Raw genomic sequence first — 21,601 nt, forward strand, 5'->3', positions numbered from 1 at the left:
GCCGGGCACAAGCGGCTTTTCCAGGCGTGGCCTCCGGGGGGAGCTCGCGCCCTCGGTCCCCAACCACTCTGCCGCCCCCTGGCTTCGAGAGGCGGCGGCCCAGGCGGCGGCCACAGCACATGGCTCCCAGGCCCAGCGGCTCGGCCGCGGGCCTCCAGCACAGTCCCCCCGCTCCGGAGTGCGTGTGTCCGCCCGGCCCAAAGGCGACAGGCCAGGCCAGCTGTCCGGCTCCCCGGCACCGCAGGACTGCCCCAATGCTGGGCCGTCAGTTCGCCAGCACACGGGGGCCCAACGGAGGCGAAGGTACCGCCAGGGTCTAGCTCAGACCTTGTAGTAAATGTTGGCCGGACTCTGCGGTGGCATTTCCTGGACGATGTAGACCGGGTGCCCGTAGTCCCCGCTGACCTTCTCGTAGTGCGGGCAGAAGACACTGTCCGCAGTCCTCAAGGGGATGATAATGTCACTGGGCTCGGAGCCGTTGTTGTTGCCGCTGCGCTTGGGCGTGGCCAGCGTGCTCAGCGACAGCGTGGTCGTGTGCTGCGGCGAGTGCTTCCGGTGCCGCCGGCGGTACTTGAGCAGCAGGACGACCAGCGTGATGATGATGACGATGAAGATGATGCATCCTGAAGCAATCCCTGCGAATAAGGCCACTTCGGAACCGAGGATGTTGTTCCCCGAATGTCCGGCGCTGTTGCCGTCTGTGCTCGAACCTGCGGCCAGACCAGAGAACGACAGTTACCACGGCCCCTCGTGCTGCCTGTCGGGCGGAGCCTGGAAACCGTGAGACGTGACGTGGAAGCAAGCAGGGCTCACGGCTGAGCAGGCAGCTAGACTGACAAGCCTCCCTCCTCGAGAGCCCAAGTCCAGTGGCATGCCCCTTAGTGGACAGAGAAGAGACGCCCCTCTCCGGGGCTTCCATGCTACCCAGGCCACATCCTGTGCTTCCCGCGTATCATAGTTTATGGAGCGGGGACCAGTGACGGCAGCCTGGATCCTGCCCTGCCTTTAACCCGGGTAGTCAGTCCCAGACAGCAGGGAGAAGGCAGGAGGTGGTCCTCTGTCCTGCTGAGCCTTCCTGCGACACTGCTCTGGCTTCCCTCTGCAAAGGGGGCCTCAGGTGGACCTACTGAAGCAGGCCCTGCCCCCAGGGGAGCTCAGAGGGAGAGGCAGGGCCCTGGAGAGACGCTCCATTCCTAACTCGTTTGTATTATTTGATTTACACTTAAAATATATTTGGAAGGCGGCAGAGACTCTCGCACTGAACAGACTGCCAACCCAAATGTTAAGCACTAAAAAATTGCCTGGCATCATTATATTATCCATTTATCAGTTTGTCACAAGAATTTGACACATCTTGTCATTGAGAGTTAGAAATAACAACTTCCCTCCTCGACTCTTGGAAAGAGGTGGGATATTGCTGCAGCTGCTAAATCCACACAACTACCAGCCGCGCGTACAGATCCCCAAGACAAAACTGCTGACGTCTGCTCAACAGCCACTACATAAAAAATTCATTAGCCTGGTAACGAATACACAGCCATTTGTTCCAAGACTGCTAAGAAAATAGTTCAATGACAGCCAATTCTAGCAGCTATCCTAAACTTTTTTCAAGAATCCGCTTTTTGTTTTTGCATGGAAAATGTGAAAAAAAAAAAAAGTTACCAACAACCACCTGAGAATAGGACTATGTAATATTTTAAAAAGTTACCATCTAAAATTTAGGAGAGAATCAATTAGACTCTTTTGTGGATTAGCTATAATTAGATCAAGGATTAGGACGTTAATTGTATATACATTAACAACAGTTTTAAGCTGGTGTTGACAACCAGCTTGATAAAGTGTCAGCCAAGAAATCTGGTCTGGAAGAGGAGTCCTAATAATCGGTACTTATGGCTGACATGGGGCTCCTCTGAATGTCAAGCTCCCGGGGAGATGAGCTACTTTGTCCTTACTGAGTACAATTGCTAGCAACTCCGAGAGCCAAGGTTACCGGCGTCTGTAACTGTGAGCTCGCCCTGCTGGTGTGGAAGGGCTCTGCCTCTGCCTGCCTTGTGAGGTACTAGCAGCATGGGGTGCAGCCCTGCATGCAGACTGTGCTGCCCTACCTGGGTTTGGCTTGACAAAGGGGCTTGTTGTTGAACTTCTTCCATTTGTACCAGCTTCGAGCTCCGGACGTCTTGTCGGATCATTACTCCTGCTTGATCCAGCAGAACTCGCATCTATATGAGATACAAACGATTAATTACGGCACCGACATCTGAGGAGATCGAGCTTTAGGAGCTGCATATAGATCTCGAGGCATGAATAGCAACGAACATAAGATTCTTTATGCAAAGCACTGTGAAATACAAGAATGTGACTCTCCTTTTAAAACGAAATGGTTCTGCTAGTTATTTCAGAGGTTTGGACGGTGAGGCCATCTGTGAAAACTATAGGGATTCTTGCATTTGGCAGGCAAAGCTTTTCAGATGACATTTCAATTTAACTGAGCAAGTTGATTGACTACTAGACCAATTTTTAATTGGAAGGATAAGTGTCTTTTTTGCACAACAGGTTACGTATGTGTGAAAGGCACAATGAACAAAACTCTTCTGGAGTCAAGATTCAGAAAGGAGCAAAACTGCAGAAACTTAGCTTTCACTCTGGATAGTCTGATTTGGAGTCAAAGAGGTGTTTTCTTAAAAAACGTACATGTATGTGTATATGCATATATGGCAACAGGCAGACTTCCTGGCTGACGTTAACTTTGGGAGCGATCTCCAGTGAAAGAAGCTCCTGACACTGACACTGACGGGAGGAGACCTGCCAGTGGCACTTGGTGCAGAGGACAGTATGGAGGAAGTGAATGGAGGTGAGTGGCAGCTACACGGCGCCGCCTATGGGGCTACAAAGATCACAGTGGCTTCGGAAGCAGCAGACGGTCTTTACCTTGTCCAACTTTCATGAGGATCTTCATGGCTCTTGTCTGGCACACCCCTCCCTCCTGGTTATCCAGGCCCTCCAAAGACCCATTTGATGTAGCTGATTAAAAATAAAATGGACAAAACAAAAAAATAAAGAAAAATCAGGAAATCAATAAGCCAAGTTTACATGAACATGAAATGTCTGAAAACAATTTGAAAAATAAGAATTCACTCTTAGTCACAAGTTCTCTGAAAGTATGGGATGCTGAAAGCCAAAAAGAAAAAGAAAAGGAAAGAAAAAAGAATGGATCCCGGAGACACTGCCACATGTGTGCTATCTGGTTCCACATTTTTACTCGAGCGCTTTCTCCTTCTCTCACAAATGCGTTAGTATTAGTCTACAGATAAAGGGGACGTGTCTTCCAAAAAGCCTACTGCCCGGTTGGGAGCGGCCTCAGGGGAGCCGGGGAGTTCACACGGTAACCTCAGGACGCGGCCATCACGCACGGCACCCGCTTCCTCCGCTACACGTTTCCTGCCTCAGAACAATGAGCTGATGCGCTGTTGGTCAAGCGTCCACGTTCTGTAAACACCAGTCAAGGAGCCTCCCACACCCCTTTCCTCTTTTCCCCAGCCTTACTTGTGTTTAAGAAGTATACTAGAACTCGGCTCCTCAAAACTGGACGCTTTTCCCTCCGTGGCATAAAGCAGAACAAGGGCAGGTGTTCCCACTGCACCATCAACCTCCAGCCCACCTGCTGGGAAAGCTCTGGCTGGCTGGAGGCGAACGCCCAGGTGCACGGCTCTGGGTGCTACAGCAATGGATGCCTCCGTTCCCTTTCCGCCCCAGCAGCAAGGGCCAGAGGAAGGCCGGAGCCTCCTACCAGCGTCAGTGCATTTCTACCATACAGCCCGTGCTTCACTGTTTACACATAAAACTTAACCGCCCTGTTCTGTCTCGTGAGCGGGGCGTTCTCTGGAGAGCTCTGAGGGGAAGGCTGGACGCACACAGGCTGCCCGCTGTGTAATGAGGAGCAGGCTCTGAGCTCCAGCTCAGGTTCCGGGAGAGGAGAGGAGGTGGAGAGGGCGAGACATTTTCATTCTCCCGAAGTTCAAGGGGCAGGAACAGAAGTGTTTCATATACATTTCTGCAATTTAAATCATTTTCTCCTTTGATTAGCGAAGTCTCTTCTACTCACATGGCACTTTGAAAAAGATTGAAAAGGGACAGATGTTCTGGTAAAAAGAAATCCCAAAGACATTCTTTTAACTGGTTGTTTTCCGAAGACTGGGCGAGCAGACCAGCTCTCTGTGCGTCTGCGGGAGAGTGCGCGTGCTGTGGACAATGACACTGACTGCCCAGACAAGGGGCTCGGGGACTCGGCTTTGTGTCCTCCGACCATCAACTTTTACTTTGGCCGTTTTCCTTAGAAACAAGGCTGCCTCCTCTGGGTATAAATCTCTCTGCTTATCTGAGTGCGGGCTTAGCCTTCACAGTCTCACAATCACTTCTCATTCTCCAGCTATTGCTGACACTAAGCTTCTCCTGGGACACTGGGGAATGGCTGCCATGGTACTAAGTTTTGGGGGTACCAGTGGTAAGAGGTGAACGTTATCCACTCTGTTGAAAAAAGGTTTGGCAGAAGAAAACAAGTGTCTAAAAACTTTGTATGCTTTTCTGTCTCAAAAAGAATTTTTCTTTTCATTTCTTCATCCTTCTTTCCATTTTCCCTCCTCCAAATACGTGCCTAATTTCAAAGTATCCTTTCCTCTCAAAGGCTTCATACAGTACGTATTTCTGTGAGCAGATGCTGTTTCTGGAGAGTTTCAGAGTAGCACTGTAATCTTTAATTAATTGTTCAGAGTTTTCTCATCTGGATTTTCTCAAAAATTAAGATATGTCCTCAAAGGGAAGAAAGCAGAAAAGTGGTATGTGTATTCGGCTGATGGCTTCGGATGCTTAGTTTACTTCATTCCAGGACTCCCATTGCAATGCACACGCACAGAAACGCAGCGCATGTCGAAATGCCTCCAAACTGAAAGCTAAATGACCAACGTTTTCCTGAGGAAAGTTCCAACACAACTAAACTGACAAATAACAAAGTAAGATCTGGGGGCCGGCGGGTGGCATAGTGGTTAAGGGTGCTGGACTCTCACATGGCTAACTGTGGTTCGAGTCCCAGACAGAGCTGGTGGCTTGCTTTCTCACTTTCTCTCTCTCCCTTGCTCTGTTCTCCTCTGATCAAATTAAAATAAATAAATAAACAAGTTAAAAAAATAATTCTTTTTTTTTTTTTAAAAAGTGAGACCTGGAGTGAAGTGCAAAGAAAGAAAGAAGGGGAGGAAATATAGATTTGCTTATTTTAATTTCAAGGGGGAAAAAATCTGATTCAGCTCCAAAAGAAAAATAATACTCAACTAAACTAAATGAATACCAGAAGGGTAAGAGCGGTATGGGGGAGAAATCGCTTGTAAATCTAGCTCAGAATTCTGAAGAGGTAGAAACCACCGAGTCCGACTTTGCCCAACTGGAAGCACAAGAGGTGAACACAATTTGAGTGACTTTTTCATTCTTTTTCTTAAGAGAGATTTTTGCTATAGGACACGTGTGCTTGCCAGAGAGACGGAGTGACAGAAAGTGAGAAATGACTGCCCAGGGGAGATGATTACACTGCAATCCCTTCTCCATTCTCCTCTCAGGGTTTTCGGGATGCATGCATAAGCCCCGGTGTGAGTTTGAAGCCGCTGGGTCTGGGACTCAAACCATGGTCGCCGACATGGGAGGCCAGTGATGTAACCATTATGCCATCTGCTGGTCCCAAGTGACTTTCTCTTTAAATCTGTAGGTCAGTGGCTTTAAGTCTCAAACTCTTCATGCCAAGTTCCCTAAACTTGCCCAAAATGATGTCTGTGAAATCCCCAAGTAGACCTGTAGAAGTATTCATATAAACAACCTACAACGTGAGGGCCACAGCAGAGGAAATGCGGTTGCACAAGAATGCTTTGCATCTGTAGCACTGGAAACTTTTTAACTCCTTGGTAAACAAATCAACAAACCAAAGCCTTCCAGTACGGGAGCTGAATGAAGGACCATCTACAGCTGCTGGTTTGTGGGGCTCCGGCTGTGCTTGCTGGGGGCAGGTGCTGGCACGGGGAAGGGTGGGCCAAAGAGGATGGAACGCTCCGAGTGATGATGGCTCTGTTACATTCGGGATCTACTCCTTTTCCCTTTAAGTCCACTTGGAAAAGGTTCCTGGACGATACTGAAAAAATTCATTCCTAATTCCAAATGCTTGGCTGTTTAAAAAGAGAGAAAGTTTAAACCCTGTTTTAAGACATTACTACCAACTGCAACTTCAGAAGGGAAACTTTATGGCAAGTCTAAGATAGTCTGGAGGAGCATCATCCCCCGGAAACTCCGCTGCTCTCCTCTCCCGACTGCCCCCGCACTAGGGAGTTGCAGTTCTAATTCCAGGAGTCCCCACCCACCCTGGGAGCAAGGACACAGCCATCTCCTCTCAGACTCCGTGACTCAGAACAAACCACAGGTTAAAATTCAGGCTTCTCTGGCAGCAGCCATCCACAAAGCTGGGCTTTAAAAGGCCCAGCTTCTGACTTTGAAAAATAAGTTGCTAATGCTTGAGAATAAAATCTATTTCGATTCAGGAGACAATTGTGCAATTATTTTTATTGTGGATTCCAAAGTACTGGGAATTTTTAGCTTAGACAAAGAATAAAAATAAATTGTTGCCTCATTAGACTTAGTTTTTCTCTGTATCTCTCGACCAGCTTTATCTAATGCAGCCATAACCATGGCATTACTAAGCAGATGAAACTGCATTTAATCACTGAGGGAGAGAGGGAAAAATGATGTTGCTAATACTTTAGCTTTTAGTGCCCAGACATTTTTCCCCCTTGTCCCAGGGAAAAAATAGACTTTATAAAATTAAAAATTACTAGAAAAGTTTTTCTATCCAGTTGGAAAACAGGCTGCATAAAGATCCGTGGGTGTTTTACAGCGTGCTTTTAAGAGCTTTGACTTCAGGAGTCTAATTGCCTGGAGTGCTACAGAAATTAGGCGCTGCTGCCCAGGGCTGATCCCGGCGGGCAGAGATGGCTGCTCAGCAAGAAGGACCCCAAGCCACACTGCTGGCAGGCCCGCACCGCAGCTCCCACGTATTTGTGCCTAAGCTATTCTGCAGTGGGGACAGGACACTGGGCAGCTGGGCAGAACAAAAGAGAAGTGGTTAAGAAGAAAAAGGCAGAGGAGGGCGGCCAAGAATCTGTCTGGTTGTCTCGGACCATCCCAGGGACAGGAAGTGCTGTCACCTGTCCCTGGGACATCCTCGGTGGCTGCTGCCTGCTGGCCAGTGGCTCAGGGCCAGCACGGGAGGGCTGAGTCGTGGCCTGCAAAGTGTGTATGCGCTAACCAAATGGAGAATCCACCTGCGGCCTGGGGCCAACATGGATCTCACTCACTGGAGCCAGGCAGAGCGGCCCGAACTCCTATAGAACAGCAGCAGCACTCGGAAGAGAACTTGAGGTTCTTATGGAAAGAATCAAACATCGACGTGTGCTTGTGCTGATACCACAGAGCCGCTCAAACCACCTCACTGTGTTTTACTGGTGTGGAGCTAGGATGGAGTGGGGACTGATAAGACGCGTGAAGCAAATATGCAGGGGCTGGCTGGCCCCAGGGAGGCAGTTCCCACATGGCTGAGTATGGTTCAAGTCTCAGTCTAACAACTTGAAAAATACGCCAGGTGCGTGTGTGTGGAAACCTAAAATCCCAACAGGATTTTAGGAAGGCATTGTGGAGTGACCACGCCTCACCGGGGAGTGCTCCCCTCCTCTTTCTCTCTTTCTCTAGTGAGTGCATGCCCCCTCTGGCAAATAAAAAAATAAAAAAGCAAGTCAGTATTTACATCAACTTCATCAATGAGAGATGAAGAGACACCACGAGAGACAGATGACAGGCACACGGGGTCTGGAAGACCCCGGCACAGGACGGCCACCACCTGTCCCCCTGGGAGATGGCACTCTGACACGTGTCAATCTACTTGACTAGCACTGCCCCTTCCCACGGGGCCAGAACTGTCGCTTCTGCTAGGGCTGCCTTCTCTGGCCAGAGCCTTCTGCTTACTCAGACCTCTGACGACCAGAAGCCTGTTATCTGGAAAATGGAGGAGCTGGAAAAGCATACTCCACAGAAAGCTCAGCTGTGGCTTTGAAATAACCACGACCCACAAAACCCGGGTGCTGTTTTCTTCCACCAGGACTCACACCTTTGAGTGGCCCTCCCGCAAAACGATGGAATGAGGTGTTGAGCTGAAAACCAGGGAGGCTGCAGACAGTGCAACTGCTGCATGTGCACCAGGAAGCTCTGCGCCATCGAGTCATCCTCCCAGCACCAGTTCAACCTCGAACGATGTGCAGGACCAGCAGTTGGCATAATGGCTATGTCTTTGGACTCCCATGTAGTCGACTGCAGTTCGAGTCCCGGATCCAGTGGCTTAAACTCACAACAGGTGCATGTGTATGCGTGCCTAAGATCCTGAGAAGAGAATGGAGGAGAGGGGATTGCGGTGTGGCCATCTCCCTTGGGCAGTGATTTCTTGCTTTCTGTCTCTCTGTCTCTGTCTTTTTGGCAAGCTCATGTGCCCTATAACAAAAACCTCTTCAAAAAAAATTCAAATGATGTCATGCCACTTCAAACTGTGCACCATAGAGACAGAGAGAGGTTCCAGTTCCAGAGATTAATTAAATTCCTTTAAGATATTGATATGGAGGAAGGTCCTAAACATGAAATGATATTCACAAAATACCAAAAATAAATGTCTGATTCTTTGAAGTTCATTAAAAACTTCTGAGACAGAAACATCTGTACAATGTGTCAAAAGGAAGGAGAAAAAGTATAATTTCTTCCTTTTTGTGTTTTTCACTATGGCTTTACAGTTAAAGACATGGGGAACACACCATCGGGATTTTTCAAAGGCATGTCCTTTTTGTACGGCTTAATATCAAGAAAAGTTTAGTATTGCTTCAAATCACATACTATTACAGCCCATAATGCCAAGTTTGCCTTACCTTAGACCACAAGTTTTATGGTATACTTCTTAAAATGGCCTCATTTAGGGACCAGCAGTTAGCATAACAGCTATGTTGCTGAACTCCCATGCAGCCGACCGTGGTTCGAGTCCCAGACCCAGTGCTTAAACTCACGCCGGGCGCGTGTGCGTGCATGCCCAAGATCCTGAGAGGAGAATGGAGAAGGGATTGTGGCGTGGCCATCTCCCCGGGGGGTGATTTCTCGCTTTCTATCTCTCTGTCTCTCTCTGTCTTTCTGGCGAACGCACGCGCCCTATAGCGAAAACCTCTCCGACCCCCCACCCCCCAAAAATGGCCTCATTTAAAGAAAGTCAATACAAAGGGAAAATATTTCCCAAAGCAACAATTCACCACATTTTTTTCCCCAGAAAGTTCTCATTGAAGAGCCGGCTCTCCCTGACATCTGTCAACCCTTATTCTCTGTGTGGGGGGCTATTCGCTTCTGGAACACTGTACACACCACCGGTGGTGAAGGATGTGTGAATTTCTCACCCAATGATGCACTGTCCCAGTATGACAGGAATGAAAACCACGTCGTGGTGGTTGTGTTTTGAAGATTTACTGCAGTAAATCATGCATTAAGAATGACTGGATTAGCCTCAGTGACTTCTACACAACACAACTAATTAGTTTCTGTACTAAATAGATGATTTGTGAAAATCAAATATGAAAATGGAGTAACAATTTAGACTTTCTCCTAATTGCTTTTTTTTAGAGAGATTTTTTATATAGGGGACATGTGCTCACTGGAGAGACACAGAGAGACAGACAGACATAGACAGAGGGACAGAAAGTGGGAAATCAACCCAACCCCCCTCCCAGAGGGGATGGCCATGCCACAATCCCTTCTCTTCCATTCTCCCCCTCCTAGGATCTTGGAAACGCACACACACGTCTGGCATGAGTTTCAATTTGCCGGATCTGGGACTGAAACTGTGGTTGACTATGTGGAAGTCCAGTGACGTAACCATTACACCATCTGTTGGTCCCTCCTTCCTATTTTCCAGCATTAAAATATGACTATGGATGCCATGTACTGAGTACCAATGGATGCTCTTAAAATGATAGGATTGGTGCGCTTTCAAATGTTTATCATGAACAATGATACAATATTCTATAGAAACCTCAGAAATAAGGAGGGTTTTTTATGTTTGTATACACACACACACATATGTATCTTTAAGGTTTTTGCCATAGGTCGTGTGCACTTGCTAGAGAGAGAGAGAGAATTCACCCCCAAAGGGAGATGGCCATGCCGCAATCCCTTCTCTTCCATTCTCCTTCTCGGGATTTTGGGCACACACACACACAAACACCTGGTGTGGGTTTCAAGCTACTGGGCCCAGGACTTGAATTGCAGTTGGCTATGTGGAAGTCCAGTGCCTTCACCACCATGCCACCTGCTGGCCCAGAAATAAGGAGTTTTAAAATATGTAACGCTCTTGAAACAGTTTAGAAAACTCGTATATGCACTTGAAGAGTTTAAAGGCTTGTATTTCTCAGCCATGTTCACTTGGGAAGAGATGGGAAGATGAGGCTGCTGTGTGGATCCAAGTCCCCAGGTGCCCACGTCACATGAGCCTGAGACACCAGCAGAGGTCAATCTAGTGAGAGAACAGCCATAAACACCAACCAGGGACGTAGGAACTTCTACCACAGCTGGCTCAAACAAACTTTCACCCGTTAAAATCTGCATAGAGATCATGCAAGCGACAAAGACATGAAGAGCCCTATGTCCTTGGGCAGGACAGTCCTGAAAAGTCACTGGCAACACCCAGAGTGCATGTATGCGTGTGTGTATATGCAAGGACAGGAGGCATACGGAGGTCTTCAAAAAGTTTGTGGAAATGCGTATCATTTAAAAACTGTGCATGGACTTTAAGCTTCTTTTACAGCAAAACAAACTATTACTTTAATTCTATTTTTCCACAAACTTTGTAAAGTTCCCTCATATATCAAGAAAAGAAGTACTGGGACCAGCAGTTGGTGTAATGGCTATGTCACTGGACTCCCACGTAGTCGACCGCGGTTCGAGTCCTGGACCCAGTGGCTTAAACTCATGCCGGGCACATGTGCGTGCGTGCCCAAGATCCCAAGAGGAGAAGGGATTGCGGTGTGGCCATCCCCCCTGGGGGGTGATTTCTTGCTTTCTGTCTCTCTGTCTCTCTCTGACTTTCTTTCTTTTCTTTTTTTTTTTTTTTGAGAGGTTTTTGCTATAGGGCGTGTGTGCTCGCCAGACAGACAGAGAGAGACAGAGAGACAGAAAGAGAGAAATCACCCCCCCAGGGGGGATGGTCATGCCGCAATCCCTTCTCCTCCATTCTCCTCTCGGGATCTTGGGCACGCATGTACACGCGCCCGGCATGAGTTTAAGCCACCAGGTCTGGGACTCGAACTGTGGTCAACTAGGTAAGAGTCCAGTGACATAGCCATTATGCTAACTGCTGGTCCCTCTGTCTTTCTGGTGAGTGCATGCGCCCTATGGCAAAAAAAAAAAAAAAAGAAACAAACAAACAAACAAACAAAAAACCTCTCCAAAGAAAAGAAATTCTCTCCAGGGCCCAACTGTGGTGGTGTGCACCACTGAGACACTGTGCACCCCAGGGTGGGACCACTTGGGAGGCCCAGGTTCAATTCCTGGCCCAACATAAAGGCTGAACATGGTGACGTGCAGCTGTAACCCTGGCAACGTGGGAGGCTGAGTTAGGAGACTGAGAGCTCGGGGCTGGCCAGGCTGCGCACCGAAACCCTGTCTAAAATAACGTCTGGGGCTGTAGCACACACTGTGGTCCCAGCGAGGAGGCAGTGGCAAGGGATGGTGACATAGCAAGACCTTGTTTTAAGAAAAAAAGAAATACCCTCCAGGCTCCTGAGAAATCTCAAACAGTCCTAGAAATAAACTATCTACTGCTTCTCTTTATTTGGAATGAGAGTCATGCTTACACACATAAGATTATGTATTTCCCCTCAAAATAATGCTTGTGACATTTTATTGTCTTAGTTTATGATAAATTCTGCTGAAGAAAACATCCTTTTCTGAGGCTGGCAGATAGTGTGGTGGTTAAGGGTGCTGGACTCCCAAATGGACAAGTATGGTTCGAGTCCTGGACCTGGCGGCCTTGCACTCTCCCTCTCTCTGTGTCTCTCTTTCTCTGTCCCTCTGTGGGGAGACAATAAAATAAATAAAGTTAAATAAGATAATTCTTTAAAAAAAAAAAACAACAACATCCTTTTCTAACCATAAGACTTTATTCCTAAAAGTTATGATGATTTATGCACATCAAATCTCTCATTTGGTTAAAAAAAAATCCAACATGATATCCTAAAAAACGCTCACCACCTAGTATGCTCTAAGGGAGAGCTTCTTACTGCCACAGTGATTCAGACTAAGTTAATATAGGGAGAACATGACAATCAGCAAAGAAGAGTTACCTTACCTGGTGGAGTCCCTCTTACTATGGACCCAAATCTACTAAGAAAGAAAAATTATGTTTTAAAAATAGGTGGCCAGATGACCACCTCAATGAAATGACTAAACTCCTATGTTTTAAAAGAAGAGAATTATGTAAGCGTTCTGACAATGAGGCAGAATTCCCTATTATCTATTAGCCTTATTTAAGTATCCATTTTTTGTGGATTTTTTTTAAATGAAATTTTCTGGTCTAAAGAGATAGTGGTAATATCTAATGAGACTATTCTGAGCCACAAGGAAGAATGTGTTTGAGTGAATTATTTCTAGCACATAATAACCGTTGCCCAGTTTTGTTTTTTTCCCCCAGTCTTAACTGTTAAAACATGCTCACAGAGTGATGGCCATGTCTAGCTAAGAAAGGGTCGTAGCAGAAAGTTCACGGGAAGAGGGTGCACATCCCAGACGCCCTCGCTCACTCCACTGTCACTAATCGCATGCAATGATATTAATGACCCAGTAATTGCACGATGAGCAGCACTGAAGTGGAAAATACCCATCTGAAGCAGAGTTCATCTCCAGGCGGCAGGACTTCACTGGTGACCGATCTAATGTCTGCTGACAGCTTAGCATATAACACTGCAGATGCGAAAGTGTGCCACTCTCAGGGCATAATGCTTTAGATGGACATGATGTTATTCGCTTTGACCATTTAGAGAACAGCAGTAACCCCAATAAAGTGCCCCTGTCTGAATGTGCCCCGCACGTGAACCTTATTCCGTTCAGGGGACATGTTCTATACACGAAGAATCCAGAGCAATTTTCCACATGTTTGCTTCAATAAAAGAATACCTTCATCTCCTGATTCAACAGGAACAAAACTGGGCTACCTCACTAATGCAAAAAGCCATTTACAAAGCATAACTGTCTTTCAGCAACACAGAGCACAGCTCCTCTAATGAGATCAATTACTCTCCTGCCTGAGGTTTTGCCAATCCCTCCGTCTGTCTGTCTGTCCATCCATCCAGAACTGTAGCACTGGACTGAGTAAATCGCCTCTATTTGCATATTTGAGAAATTTTCGTTTTTAATGGTTGCTCTGTAGCAACTTCTCATAGAGGGGCTCAAAGTGCTTGCTACTGTCCTAAAAACACAAAATGGCATAGTCCTTTTGAAGAAATGGAAGTGATTAATAATAGATCTAAGAGGAAAAGAAAATTTAGAGAGTGAAACAAATTGCTATTACCATCACGTTTTCCCAGCGGCCCCTCCTCTTTGCCCACTGCCCTGTAGAATTCTCCTAGTTCAGCTCTGCATTCGATTCCAAGTCAGTGGTAGGACCCATAGCTGACGCCCGGGCGCCAGCGCCGTCATGTCTGGTGACAAGCAAGTCCGTCATTTATGTAACCCCGGCATCGTGGCTGTGTGTGTGCACGCGAGTGCACGCTCTTTGCCTGGCTATGCACACGCTGTGTATGCAGACACGTGTCTTCACCACTGCCACGTGTGCATGCGTGTTTGGATGCGGAGGCTCTGCCACACACCGAGACGCAGGGCTGAGGGGCCGACACTTCACGGCCATCTGAACAGCACGAAGCACAAGCTTTGGCTTTCTAACGGTGATAAGAACGGCTCTATCACGTGTATTTCTAGACGCCGACGTACGATAGGTCTGTGGAGGCCACATCTCCCTAAGCGAGCACAGACCCAGCCTGAGGTGTTGGGACTTTAGGGAGGAATGTGTGACTCTTAGGAACTACATAGGTAAGGTTTCTCAGTTATGTTTTTATGTCTGTCTATGCCTCTTGGGCTTGTTTTATTTTGTTTTAAGTTTTTGTCTTTATGGTTAATGTTTAAAGGTTATTACGAGGGCCAGCAGTTGGTGTGGAGCCTAAGATGGCTGAATCCCACATGGCTAAGCCGAGTTCAAGTCCTGGACGAGGCAGCTTGAAAATTATGCTGCCATGCTGGGAGCGTGTGTGTGCGTGCCCGAACTCCTGAGAGGAGAACGGAGGAGAAAGGACTGCAGCGCGGCCATGCTGCAGGAGGTGATTTCTCAACTTTCCCTTTCTCATGTTTCTCTCCTGCAAACCATACATGCTCTGTAGCAAAACTAAAAGAATAAATAAATGAAACTAATCAAACATATCTTCTTTTAGCTGCTTGTACCAGGTCTCCAGTATTGTTCAATTATTTATCAATCTAAGTAAACCTTTAAAAACCTACAAATACAGGTCCTAGAGACAAGGTATATTTTATAAAATAAAAGGTAGTTTATTCTGAACAATTCCTAAATCATTCTTTTTTTATGCAATTCCATTTCACGCCTGCTCTTAGATCACTTGTGTATTTCATCTTGAGTCTTTCCCATCTGTCTACAAGCCTCTACCACTTTAAGAATCAGAGTCAACCCGTTCTTTTATTGGTTATTTTGGGAATAAGGAATAGCCCTCGCAGGACTATCTCTATCTAGCTTTAAATGAGATAAGCTGTCACCATGGCCTCGGTGACACCACTTAATGTGAACAAAGAGCCTCCATCCACAGTAGCTTTCTCCTCTTGTAAACTCTGAACCACATCCGAGGGATGAATAGCCGAGAGTTGTGACTCCACCGGACCCGAGAGCCCGAAGTTTCTCAGCACAATCCCAAGTTAAGCAGAAGCTGAGACTTTATACCTCAATGTAGGGAATTTAGCTTTATTCATACTAAATTCAACAGGGAGCCTGATTGATATACCCAGGGGGGCCTCCATTCAGCAGAGGAGGCGTTTATCCATGTCAGGGAGAAGAGGAGGAACGCCCCCGAGGGCCAGACTACTGGGCCTCTCAGTGGTAAGGCAACTCTGGCAGTTTTTCCTCTGGAAGTGTATTTGTTCTATGTGGACCGTTGCTGAAATTATCAATAAAAAACATGGTATTTTGTCTGTGTAGGAGAGAACTGAGGCAAAGTCCTGGAAAGGCTGGTGAGTGGGAATGATTATATGTATCTGAAGGCCCCTCCCCTGTCTGTCTCTTCTTGGTCTTATAAAGGATCTTCTAACAAGCTCGGGCAATTCAGAAACAAAAAGATACACAAGTGCATGTTTCTTGGTAAAGGAAGCCCAAGGACAAAGGAACTTTCATAGCACTGAAGAAGAAAAAGGGGAAGATCTCATCCTTCAGTCATGCAGATTACTGAACGCACCCTCTCCTGAGTCCCACCTCGGAGATGGGCTTGGGATCAGTCGAGCCTCCTGCGCCGTCCCACAGGCTCACCAGCCTGCAGCGATGCACAGGGGTGCCTTCAGCCCTCAGCCCCGGCCTCCTGCCCTGCCAAAGTTAACTCTGAGCTGTACTCGTCGGGCCAACCACGGAAGAAGCTTACGAACATCTTACACCACTGAAAGTCTCACCGGCCCCAGGAATCGGGGCTATTATCCACATTTTACAGATGAAGAGATGGAGGCCAAGATGGATGACGTTTCTTGTAGAGGACCTTCAAGAGCCCATGTCTGTTAGACCCCAGGCTCCGAGAACTATGGTAATATGTTTCCCTAAGTGGCGTGTGTGTTTATCCTCCAAGCACCCAACCATACAGCCTATGGCAAGACGCTGCCGAACATTCTACTAGAAAGACGACAGCTGTAGGTTAGAATACAAATGTAGCTAAATGCGTGAACTTGGCAATTATGAGCAGGCTATCAAACATGAACTCTCACCCCGAGGTCAGAGGACGTCAGTGACAAGCTGAGAACATCGTGTCCCTAAACTTGATGTGCTCAGTGATGGAAATGCAGTTGCTGCTACAGTGATCACACATACATAACTTCTCGAGTAAACCACGTGATCGCTTCATAGAGGCCGTGCATTCTTAGACATTCTAAAAGAAATCTACGTGTAAAAGGAGGTTTGAAGCCTCCGAAAGCTATTTTGCTAGAGAAAGAGATTATATTACGTTCAATCTATTTTAGTTTCACTTGCCATACCTAGTTCCCAGAAATAATTCAAAAACAGAAAAGAAAAAAAACAAAGAAACAAACCTACATATGCTCAGTAAAAATAAGGACTAGAAGTTCTGTTTTGATTCTTTAAGAATATTGTTTCACTGTATGTGTGTAAGCATTTTACTCTATTTTGTGATTTTGCTCAGAAGGAGTACTTGCCTTAAAATAATGGCAAAGCTGTATGGGGAGCCTTCTGATTTCATACGCTTTTATTAAAAGAAATCATTAGAAAACTAAACCAATGAGAGGCCTACGAGATGGTACCTCCTCCAGCCTCACTGAGGGCTTCTGAAGCAAGGTCTTGCCAAGGCATGGAGAATGAGGACAGATGCCAAGGAGGGGAGCTGTGAACAGCACGGGGTGTATATTCTAGAACAACTTTTAAGCAAATACTCTTTTCAGAAATGATGACTTCTGGACTGCGCCACAAGACCATGTCTTGGCTAGAAATCTGCTGCAATATAATACAAAAGCCACAGAAAGTTCAACTGGGCGGTGATCTCAAATGGGGCTGTCTTTGTCTCCAGCTGGGCCATGACCACTGTGCATTAAAAATATTAATACAATGGCATTCATTTTCACCCATCTCTGACTCACGTACTTTGGGTAGTGTGATGAAAACCTCTTTGTAGGCATTTTGCAAGGTTTTATGCTTAGGCTGGATAACCCACCCACAGACCTGGGGAAGGACAGATGTTGCGCAGGGGCCAACACACCAGCTTGCTGACTCATTCAGCCCCGCGTTGTCACCTGTAAGCAGCAGCTATAAACCAAGCACAGACAGTGCCTCAAAGGAAACTTCATGGATGAAGGCTGGGAACACGGGAGCGCTTTCCTAACACGGCCTGCAGTATTCGCTATGCCTAAGACAGAGCTTCCATTGGAAACAGAGTATCAGAACAGATAGCTTTTTTATAAACATTTAAAAAGTTGTGAAGACTTACATAAAAATAACTATAGGTTATGTAAAAGACCATGTTAGTTTTTGTTTTTGTTTTGAGAGAGATATTTTTACTCTAGGGTGTGTGTGCTCAATGGAGAAAAAGGGAGAGGCAGAAAGCAAGAAATAACCCCCCACACACACCCATCCTGAGGGGATGGCCATGCCATGATCCCAGTCTCCTCTTGGGATTTTGAGCACACATTCATGTGTGCCTGGCATGAGGTTTAAGCCACCTGTTCTGGTACTCAAACCACAGTTGACTACATGGGAGTCCAGTGACATAACCATTATGCCATCTGCTGGTCCCCAAATACCAGGTTTTTAAAGACAATTAAAAATCTGAATGTAATGAGAATAGGGGCTTCTCAAACCAAACGGTCACACTGTCTTCATACTGCATTCACTCATTCATTCATTCTAGGTTTTTGCCATAGGGTCATGTGCTTGCCAGAGAGAGAGACAGTGAGAGAGAAAGTGAGAAAACACCCCCAAAGAGGATGACCATGCTGCAATCCCTTCTCCATTCCCTCCTGGGATTTTGGCACACATGTGCCAGGGCATGCTTTTCAAGCTGCCAGGCCTGGGACTCAAACCCCAGTTACCCACGTGGGATCCCGGCGCGTTAACCACCACAGCACATACCGGCCCCTTGGAATCATTTAAAGATTAGGAAATTCTATTCTGCAAATTTTAGACCCAAGGCTAATTACTGAAATAGGTCACTTGGAAAAGCAAATTCCAAACATGAAGGAAAGCCACATATATCACTTTGTCTCGTGTCAAAGTAAATAATCATCCAGGAGAAGTCTTAGTAAGGGTGCATATCATTTTGTCGTATCATTTCCTGAGGGAATTCAGTGGATACTCAATAGGTTTAAAAATACAATATCACTTTAAAATTAATATTGACTTTAAAACTCACAAGTGTGATGACTGTATTTTAAATTGGGTAACATTACAAATCAAATGATATATTTTCAAAAGATCTGCACAGAATCTGCCCTTTCGAAGCAACTGGAGAAGAACCACGCTAATAAGTGCCCACACATTGGATTTGTACATCCAACCATAAAATGGCTTGGAACTGGAGAAGACGGCCATCATTAGCCAGAACAACAACAACAGAAGTACTTTCAAGAGAAAGAAGTTAAAGTTCAAAGAAATCAAGTGCCCTTCTCATTAAGCTCAGGCAGTAGGACCAGTAGGCTCTGGGCTTTCTGGCCTAATTCTTCCGAAATGCTATTCATCAAAGGGAATCACTTAACAGCAATGCGGGCCGACAGCAATGCGGGCCAACTGCACTGCTCCCTTGAGGAGCACATCAGTACCTTCCAAGCTACCATCTCTCTTTTTGCTTCCCATGGAAGGAAACCAGCCCATAATACTGATGATGCTAATAAATACTCTCAGTTGTGAATGTGGTTCCCAATTAGACACTAACATTTAGAGTTAAACATATGTAAGTATGTTGTGGCAACTCAAAGACCAACGGTATTTACTGCCACAAAGAGAAGCAATGACTTTCAGTGTAAAAGACACCCTTGTGAACGTGAGGACTTTCCATCATGCTTCCTCCTCTCAAGAGTCAGTACAGCATGTGAATATGGACGTTCATGTTTGATATGGAAAGTAGTAACTTTTTAAAATCCCTTAACTGTTTTGGTGCCTTGAGGTTCTTGAAGAAGCAATGAAAGTCAGTATCAGCTTGTAAACCTATTTTAAAAATCTGTCCTTATTTCCCATTCCTTTCAAGGGAAACTTGTATATCAATAAGCTTTGCTGGAAGGTGGGTGAGAAATCAGTTTCTACATTTTCCCAGGTATCTGAAATGTGTTCCTAGCCTGTGACGTGGTGGAAGTCTTTCAACTCTGCTGAAAGTCTCACTGGACTTCCTGATAGACTTCTCAGCTGGGGCCATTTACCCAGCCCTGAGAAGGCTTCCCCACCAGCAACATGCACACAGTCTCTCATTGTTTCAAACTTGAAAACATCAACTCTATTTTAGGAAAGATTCTTTTGGCTCAGGCTATCAGGAGCCTTTGCACTAGAAGTCATAACTCTAAGGAGAGTTCTGGAGACCAGAATAGCTCTACTTGCAATGACCTAGCTAACAGTGAACAGTCCACTCCTCACTTATCGACTGTTTCGTTAGCCCCACTCATACAAGACCTGAAAATATTGAATGGAAAATTCTCAAAATAAACAATTCATAAGAGTTTTAAATTTTATCATTCTGAGTAATGTGATAAGATCTTGAGCTGTTCTGTTCTGTCCCTCCTGGGACATGAATCGTCCCTTTGTCTAGTGTATCCGTGTTGTATATGCCACCCACCTGTTACCCACTGAGCAGCCATCTTGCTCATCAGATCAACTGCAGAAGTGCACAGAGCAGTCTTCAGGTAACCCTTATTTCCCTCAATAATGGTTCCAAGGTGCAAGAGCAGCGGTGCCAGTATATTGTTGTAATTGCTCTACTTTATTATTAATTATTGCTGTTAATCTCTTACTGTGCATAATTTGTGAGTTAAACTTTATTGAAAATATGCATGTGTAGAAAATAAAACGTAACACATACAGGGTTCCAAACTATCTTCAGTTTCAGACATTCACTAAATATCTTGGAACAAATTCCCAATGAATAAATGGGAACTACTATATCAGGAGTTTCCAGGAAAAAAAAAAAGAGAGAGAGAGAGATGCTATTGTTATGTAGATTAATGCTACATAAACTACACTGCTTCTAAATATAAATCTCTCATGCATTTATATAAAATAGTTATTGAATGATGCTTACTACAGAGGGCCAGCCAGTGGTGTGGTGGTTAAGGCAGCTGTATCCTACATGGCTGACTGTACGATTCAAGTCTCAGACCTGGCAGCTGGAAATAAATGCCAGGTGCATGTGCATGCTCGCTCAGCATCCCTACAGGAGAGTGGAGGAGAAGGGACTGTGGCATGGCCATCCCCCCTGGGGGATGATTTTTCACTTTTGTGAGCTCTCTCTCTCCATCAAGCACATATAGCAAAAACGAAACAAAAACATAATGAAACAAAAAGCTCACTATATTAAGAGATTTAGGTAAGTCATTTCTTGGTTTGCATCTACTGCATATTAATTCAGACTTCAGGTGAAACCCACTGTTGACTGATATCCCCATGTGTTTAGAGAGAACTGAGAGTTGACAAAGCATCTTCACAAAGTCCGCAACTGAGGGGAGAGTGGAGAATCTGCACGTGTCCACTGGCTTAGCTCTAAGTGGACATGGGTCTCAGGGACACAGGTTTGCCACCCTCAGCATGTGTCCTCTCCGGTGCATTTGCCCCCAGGCCGCATTGCCTCCTTCTCCCACCCCTCCCAGGGCATGAACCGTAATGAATTGTCTACGGCCATCGTCAGTTCCCTGTACTGTCAGCTACATGTAAGAGTCCACTGGAAAAGCCTTAAGAATCTCTTTAAAAATACACCATTGGTCTTCAAAAAGCTTAACATTTCCATTTTATTTCACCTAGGAAATATTTATATTTTCAAAAATTTCCCTAGTATTTTGTACTCTTTACCACCCCATCTACCTTGTGTTATCCTGGAATGCTTTAATTTTCATTTTATGTTCATTATTCCTTCAGATATATAATTTACCACTTTTTCTTTTCCTTTGTTACTTTTTCTTGGTAAGCTACATGCATCAAGTTGGCTGTAAAAATAGGTTTTCAGTCTCTATGACATTTCAGCTTTGCAACGACAGACAACAAGATAAGCAGGTGTCTGTGACCACCTTTGTTTTAATTACTAACGTGGAAGATACATATTACTGAGCACTAGATAAGCACCCTGGGACTTTCTGATTCTGTGCTCTGAAGAGCGGCTAGGAGGATGAGGAAGCAAGTTCCGATGTGTTCACCCAGAGCAGAGCGCACAGCCAGCAGCTCCCAATGAACTGGAGTGCATGGCTGTGAATGAAGAGAGAATTCAGCCTGGATATGAGTATAATTTGAGACAACAAATTAAGAAAAAAAGATTTCATTGCTTGGATGCTGTGAACAGCTGTCTCAGTCACCTGAACTTCACCCTGACCAAACCTGGGAGCAATCCTGGCCTCATTTCAACATGTGATCTGCACATAGTAGGTGCGTGCACTTGAGACATGCACATCCCCAGGTTTCACAGCCTCATGCACTAGCTCCAGACACAACCAAAGAGTATTGGTCTTCTAGTCCCAAAACCATGCCTTGAGTTAGTATATGTACACAGGGAAA

The 21,601-nt window shown here is 45.8% G+C and overlaps 1 protein-coding gene across 1 annotated transcript in view; it reads right to left on the reverse strand.

Annotated features, from left to right (window-relative positions):
* Positions 1-246: 246 nt before the first annotated feature.
* EFNB2 (ephrin B2) overlaps positions 247-21,601 on the reverse strand; it is a 47,949-nt gene continuing 26,594 nt past the window's right edge. Inside the window, exons 3-5 of the mRNA XM_006159633.3 lie at positions 2,929-3,021; positions 2,106-2,219; positions 247-710 (exon numbers count right to left, since the gene is read on the reverse strand). Coding sequence (XP_006159695.1) covers positions 322-710; positions 2,106-2,219; positions 2,929-3,021 — 596 coding nt within the window. The 3' untranslated portion in view covers positions 247-321. The remainder of the gene's footprint in view (positions 711-2,105; positions 2,220-2,928; positions 3,022-21,601) is intronic.

Source organism: Tupaia chinensis, unplaced genomic scaffold (assembly GCF_000334495.1).
Source record: "Tupaia chinensis unplaced genomic scaffold, TupChi_1.0 Scaffold000644_1, whole genome shotgun sequence".
NCBI lineage: Eukaryota > Metazoa > Chordata > Mammalia > Scandentia > Tupaiidae > Tupaia > Tupaia belangeri.